The sequence below is a fragment of the Charadrius vociferus genome, unplaced genomic scaffold (genome assembly GCF_000708025.1).
Source record: "Charadrius vociferus isolate BGI_N301 unplaced genomic scaffold, ASM70802v2 scaffold298, whole genome shotgun sequence".
NCBI classification, from domain to species: domain Eukaryota; kingdom Metazoa; phylum Chordata; class Aves; order Charadriiformes; family Charadriidae; genus Charadrius; species Charadrius vociferus.
In genome coordinates this window covers 4623607-4630632 of record NW_009649936.1, presented here as the reverse complement: position 1 = coordinate 4630632, position 7026 = coordinate 4623607, and the positions used below count along the sequence as shown (strand labels likewise).

The window sequence follows — 7026 nt, the reverse complement described above, 5'->3', positions numbered from 1 at the left end:
GCAGGAATTGTGACTCCCTCCAATCTTTTGTTTGGCATTTGGGCATGGTGTCATAGTAGGTAGCCTCTAAAACAGTGTGCCTACTGAAGACATGCCACAGGGCTTTGAAGAGTATTAAAAGGTAGTGCAGAAATAAGCAAAACACCCTTCAGTCTGTGATCTGGCATGTTTTGCAGCCTGTGTTCTTTCCTGTGGATCCCAACTTCAACAGCCTCTTCCGGAACCGGTCCATCTCCCCCAACAGCCTCCTGGAGACCACCATTAGTGAAGAAGTAAGGCAAGAGAAGGAGCTGGAAGATGAAATTAAGGCATATGACCATCCTATCCGCATCCCTAGCAACACCAGCAGGAGGCACACACTGGCTGAAGTGACCACTCATTTCTATCAGCATGCCCCTCCATGTAAGTAAGTCTGGGAGATGTGAAGGGTGTCCATAGTTAGAGGAAAAGGACAGAGGAGTGCCATAGCAGACAAATGCCTGGGGAATACGTACTTATATTACCTTGACTGGAATAGGAAGGCCCAGAAAAGAGGTCTGTACTCTACCCTTCACCGTTATGTTTTCCCATAAATAAGTACGGCCCTTAACGAAGAGACATTGCGCTGTTTTATGTCGTCTAGATCACTGTAGAGGGGTGCATTCTCACAGGCAGGACATAACCCTTCTCTGCTTCCTTCCACTGTTGCGCTGGGGGAGGTGGAGTGCCTGAATTTAAAAAAAAAAGGTCATCCCTAACTGTATTTGCTACACATCCAGACCCCGTGAACTAAACAAGCAAAACTATTCACAAAAAAAGAATCCTATATCAGAGCTGCTGTGCTAAAGAAACTCTGTAGGCCTGATCCAGCATAGCCTGGTGGTGCTGGAGTTGCTGGAAGAGCCCTGCTGGCTGGACAGGAGCCAAAACTTAGGTTATTCATTGATGACCCTTTGCTGGAGTCAAGCCCTGTGACAACACAAGTTGCTGGACACCTCTCCAGTTCACAGGTGCCTATTAGTGCCAGTGTAGGTGGGCAGAAGGCTCTGATGTCATGTTTGTTCCTTCCTGTACTCATCTTGGGAATGCTCTTTCTCTCCTTCCTTCCCCCTCCGTAGGTATAGTCATTTCCTCTTCTGCAAGCCCTACAGAGGGAACTAGTTCAGACAGCTGCCTTACTTCATCTTCAAATGACAGCTCAGTGGCCCTGAGCAGCTGTTTGGCAGGTCAAGTAATGACGGGGAGCCCAGCCACAGCTAGGATGACGTCACCCTTCCTAGCTTCCCAGTCTGATGCTCCGGTGTTACAAGCCCAGGGCTGCATGGGAGGTGCTTCTCTCCTGCCTGTCAGTTTCCAAGAAGGAAGGCGAGCATCTGATACCTCATTAACTCAAGGTAATGTCTTCCTTGCTTTATTGCTGGGGGATTGCACCCTTCCAACTGCCACTAGAAAAGGATAGCATGCAGGGATACTTGCTTGCCCATGTTGGTGTTACACTGAGGCCAGCCACCTGGTTATTCTGCCTCTTGTGTTCACGGTCCCTGAGGGAGAGTCAGATGCCCTGAGGAAGGTCCCTAGTTCTCAGATACTGATTCAGTATGCCCGTGAAGATATTTCTGCTGCTGTGAGTGGGATGGTAGGCTCCGCCTTCGTCCCAAAATACCGAGTGCACAACATCGTGATTTCTGTCAGGTTTCTCCTTTGCTGTGCATGTGTCCATCTACAGAAGGGTGCAGCTGTCCCAAATCCTGTTCGATTTCGTAAATTTTGCTCTGACCGTCAGGCTGAGGGGTGAACATGAACTGAAGAGTCATGGTCTCTTCTAGTGCAGTTTTCACGCAAATGAAGGCAGCTGCCTAGAAAGGCTGATCTGTAAACTGGGCTCCTAGGCAAATGCTAAGGGGGATTAAAGTGCATTTCTTTTCCTCATGTCCCACAGGCTTGAAGGCTTTTAGGCAGCAGCTGCGGAAGAACGCTCGAGCCAAGGGGTTTCTCGGCTTGAATAAAATCAAAGGCTTTGCTCGGCAGGTGTGTCAGTCCTCCTCATCTCGGGCAGCAAGGAGTGCCATGAGCCCTTTCCAACACACGCAGCCGAACACCTGCATGTACAGCAGCAGTGGGAGCAGCAGAGAGGGAAGAAGCCTCCTGGAGGAGGTGCTGCAGCAGCAGAGGTGAGAAGCTGGCTGGGAGGAGTTTTGCTGTTTTCATTGGGTTTATTTTGGTTAGGGGCAAGCAAGGAGGAGTAAACACAGCAAAAGAGGTTGGGGAGTTTGGTCACTGAGGATTCCTATCCTCCATCTTTGCTGTGTGGCAGCAGATAAACTGCTTGGCTTCCTTTGTGGCTTCCTGCGCTGGCATACGTAACACAGGACGTGCAGTTCCACTTAAAAATCTCAGCGTCCAAATATTTGGAGGTTGCTGAATTGAGAAGCAATTTGGTACTGTGGGGGAAAACATTACTGCTCCCTATTGCAAGCTGTGTTTTTCTTTGTTAGTTTTGGGAATGATTTCTTTCCTCCTCTGCCTCCTCCTGTAATTTTCCCATGGCAAGGAAGTGAGACCTTGTAATTTGGAAAAGTTACAGCCCACAAAGGAGGCACAGTTCCAGTGGCCTCAAATGTCATGTGTGATGGCACCTCTTCATTCCCATAGAAGCAAGATGGAAAATTGAGTTTCCGGTTTATCTGCACACGTTGTCTCTAGAACATCTATTATTAGCAGACAAATGGTGACTAGATAACTTTCTGGTGATAGTTGCCCTCTCCAACAGGAGGAAAAGCCAAGTGAAAACACATTGACCTGGCATGGTCATCTTGCTTTAATTGTATTGGCTGGGTAAGGAGAGGTTTGATAGAGAGAAGGAAATGAAGGGGAAAGTTACGGTCAGGGTTAGGGGCGAGAAAGGAGGAAGCAAAACATTAATGATCCTAGCAGTGCAAATTAACCTCTTCCACCTTTGGATTTTGTTCAGAATGCTCCAGTTCCAGCATCACCAGCTACTCCAGACACCTTGTCCCCAGAGTTCTCAGACATCTGCAACAAATGGCGTCCCCTCCTCTGATAGCGTAGGTACCTGCAATGCATCCAATTCTCTTCTGTTGTCAGAGCTACAAAGAGAGAACTCGTTTGAGCTGGCCTTTGCTGGCAACAGCCGACTGCTCCAACCTCATTTCTTTGGTGTCAGCGTGTCACCAGTGTCCTCAGCAGCTCACCTTTTAGACACGCACCTGTACATCAGCAGCAACGTTTCTCCAGTAGGCACCACCTTCTCTCAGCAACAGAGTTTCTCTGCGCAGTCTCCAAGCTATGACGCTGTCACTCTGCAGCACGGGGATTGTGAGATGGAGGATCTGACTTCCAACCAGCTAGGGAAGTTTGTCCTGGTCAAATGAGAACCCCAGCTGCTACAGCTTACGCTGCTCTTGTTGCGAAGAACTTTCACCACTGTTCCGTGGCGAGTGTGAGTCCATGGCTGGCTGGTGTCGTGTGGACGAGTGACTCTCAGAAGCAATAAATTTTGAAGTATGTGAAGAGGCTGTCTGGCTCAGAAAGCTAGCAACTTTATAGAACTGAAACAAGCAATATGTATGTCTTTTTGCTTCTACTATTCTTGCACTGAACAAATATGAATAGAAACTGAATTTTTTAAAGGAAAAATAATGATGGGGAAGATGGGTGGGGCATTTGTGGGGAAAGGGAGGGATGTGGTTGGGGAAGAACTCTTCGGTACTGTACTCAAGTCAGACCAATACAGCTCTGCTGTTATGCAAGATTAGCAGCTGTCAGTAATGGTGACACAGCAGGGAGAGGCTTTTCAAAGAAGGGACCAGAGCCTCCCTTTTTCACAATATTCATTTATGGGTTTGTGAAGATGATTACCTCTTTTAAAGAAAATAAACAGAAAACCAGTGGCATGCAGCATTATGCATTCATAGAAGACAAAAACGGAAGCATTGCCATTTGTTGGGGTTTTTTTTTCCTCTTGTTAACACTCATTTTATTTAAAGGAACCAAAATCCCCATTCCAGACCTCCCAGATACATATACTTTAAATGAAAACTGTGAACTTCATGCTTGATACATCAGCTGGAAAAGCTTAAAGAGCCCCTCTAATTAGTACAGAAGCAAGTAATCTGTTGAAAATGTATCCCTTGATACCGGGATCCAAATTGCATAATGTCTGGTCTTTTGCAGGGATGTTTGTTTGGGGGTGGTGTGTGTATATATACATATACACACATGCATATATTTTGTCAGTCTGAATAATCTTTAGGAATCTTTTTATAAATGCTAAGTTTTTTCATATTCTTGCAGAGGCACTGAGGAGGGAAGCATTAGTACCGATGGGGTGATGGGAAGGGTTTTCTTTTTAAAAAGCCCTCCTGGAGATTGCCTACAAAGTTGCCTGAGGGGTATTTCTTAGTGCTGCACATTGTTATTTCCGCTGCTAATTGTTTTTATGCATTTCATTATCAGGGTCCAAACAGAACTGACTCTTGGGGAAATGTGCAATATTGAGGTTATAATTATATACTGACAAAGACAAAAGGAATAGGCTAGAACAGAATTCTACTCTAACCGAGTACAGCTATTTCTGAACAAAACTGTATTAAAAGTGAGTAAAACAGCACAATCTTTGGGTGTTTGTTTTTGGTTGGTTTGTTTTTGGCATATTAGCAAAATGAAGTTTTGGATTAGATAGGTGTTTTTTCGTATGGTTTTTAATGCTGTATATGTGTATAAATAGGAAGCAGAAAACTATATAACACTAGTTATTTTTTATATTTTGTAATATGCTTATCTTGTGTTTCTGGTATAAACCCCGCTCCCCTTCCAAGGCCGAGCATGACTTCTGTTGGTGTCAACAGTAGTTACGCTCGTGTATAAAGGGGAGAGCAGACTGTGCTCCTACAGAAATGAGTCGGGTAGGGCATGCAAACTTTGGAAGCAGGTGAGCAAACAGTGAGCCAGCTCGGCTGGAAGCTGCCATCCGAATGTCAGAAAATAGCTGCGTTCTGTCTAAATGCTTAAAGGACCCATCTCCCTAGTGTGACACAGGGTGCCTTCAAGTTACCTTGGCTTCATGCAACCTGCAGTATTACGCATTTGCAAATAATATGGATACCTGTTCTTTTTTGTTTGTTTTGGTTTGTTTTTTTTTTTTAAAAAAAGAAAAAAGCCAAAGATCGACCAGGTTAATTGGTGGGAGTAGGAAGGGTTGAAGATGTCATGTGGCTCTGTCTGTGGCTCTCCATAAACGACCTCTTTATCTGTGTGTTTATCTGTGTGTCTATATTGGTGCATCTCCAGCTTGCCACTGCTGCTACATGGTCTGGAAGCTTCAAAGTGAGAGAAAATTGCTTGAGTTGAATTTCTGTAATGAGTGGTGCCTTGCAGCAGAGAAAACACCAAAGTCTTATACTCACTTGTAGTGGTTTAAAAAAAAATAAAATAAACCAATCCAAAACCAATCCAAAAAACAGATTGGAGATGGCTGGAGAGGAGGGCAAGAAGAAACCAGCTCATCACAAAGCAGCAACTTTACCTTCAGTTTTGTAAGAGGTAGCACACATACTTAAAACACAGAATTTCCTCTTCAATATTTGTTTTGTTCAATGCCATGGATCAAAAGGCCACAGATTCTTTTGTTTCCTGTCCTGAGCAATGACAAGCACTTTACTTTCATAGTATTTTTTTTTTTCTTTTCCAATTGCTGTAGAACCTCTTTGGAATTCTTGCTGGAGCAGAAAGAGGTCATTTTTAAAGTCTGGGTTTTTTGTAGATATCTTGACAGTGCTGTTCTGCAGACTGCAATGCAATAGGGTATTTAAAGACACTAGGTGATTGGTTTAATTGAGATGTATAGTTTATTTTTTATCATGACTGAACAATCATTTTATTTCTTATGTTAAAATGAGAGGTGTACACCAAAATGATTAGTCAATGTGTTTTATTTAATATTTAAATAAAAAATGTTTTAAAACTATTGTCCTGCAGATGATTCTGTGGAGTATTTTCTTCTGATAGATACATGACTTGCACAGTTAAGACTCATTTTAAAGCCAAAGTCCATAGGACATCACTGACACTTTCTGTTACATGCTAAATGAAGAGGAAGGGCGGGCTCACAAATCTGATAATGGGATATTGAGCCTTTTGCTGGTAGGCAATCTGTCTGAATCTAACCCAAGTCTGTAGTAATCGGGTTATAAAATCTGACAGTAAGAGGGGTCTACAGAGTGAAAATGGTCAAGCGTGGTTTAGTCGTTACCAGATGAGCACTCTGTCCGTGTCACCTTGATCTGAAAGAGGCCCCAGCCAGATTAAGGCAGTGATGGAAAAAGAGCAAAGGGGAAGAGAGAGGGAGGGAGACATTCCAGGGGTGCTGGAATTTCTCCTTTAAAATATAATTTGAGAATTAAAAAAATACTGGAAAGGTACAGGCTTAGCTGGCCTGGGAATGTGCGTGCAGTGCTGGCTGCCCTGCACAGCAGAGATGCCTTGGCTGCCTTTAAACAAGCTGCCACCACGCACTGCCTGGGCTGCCGGTGGAGGTGCACCTCGGCTCCAGCAAGAGCACCCGAGGTGGCTGCCTGTGAACTGAGACTCTGGCACTGAAGCTGGGGGAGATGATATTTACAGAGCGTGGGATGGAGAGGGAATGGCCAAAAGGAGGGGAAGGGAAAGGGGCCTGTGGGGTCATGCCAGGGGGAGAGGGAAAAAGGAGAGATGGGCCTGACTGTCCTGCTTAGGCTGCGGAACCAGATCCTTGGTCTCTTCCCCAGTTTTAGCGTCGCTCACTCTGTGTTTCCTTTGCACCTTTGAGAGATGTGCGTAGCCCTGGGCTGTCATCTAAGGCTTTGTATTCCACACATGCAGGCAGAATGAGGGTGAGGAGGGGTTTCACCTGCAAAGGGACCCCTAAATATTTGCAACCTCTTGTTTAACCTGGCAATCGCTCAGCAAAAAACAGGATTTTTTCTTCTTAAAGAACAATGGTGGATTTTTTATTTTTTATTTTTCAATTTAGATCCACATTCTGCAGTT

The 7026-nt window shown here is 44.8% G+C and overlaps 1 protein-coding gene across 1 annotated transcript in view; it reads left to right on the top strand.

Moving 5' to 3' along the window:
• SIK1 (salt-inducible kinase 1) overlaps window positions 1–5962 on the top strand; it is a 98612-nt gene extending 92650 nt beyond the window's left edge. Inside the window, exons 10-13 of the mRNA XM_009891383.1 lie at window positions 177–402; window positions 1098–1373; window positions 1919–2150; window positions 2951–5962. Coding sequence (XP_009889685.1) covers window positions 177–402; window positions 1098–1373; window positions 1919–2150; window positions 2951–3371 — 1155 coding nt within the window. The 3' untranslated portion in view covers window positions 3372–5962. The remainder of the gene's footprint in view (window positions 1–176; window positions 403–1097; window positions 1374–1918; window positions 2151–2950) is intronic.
• The last annotated feature ends 1064 nt before the right edge of the window (window positions 5963–7026 follow it).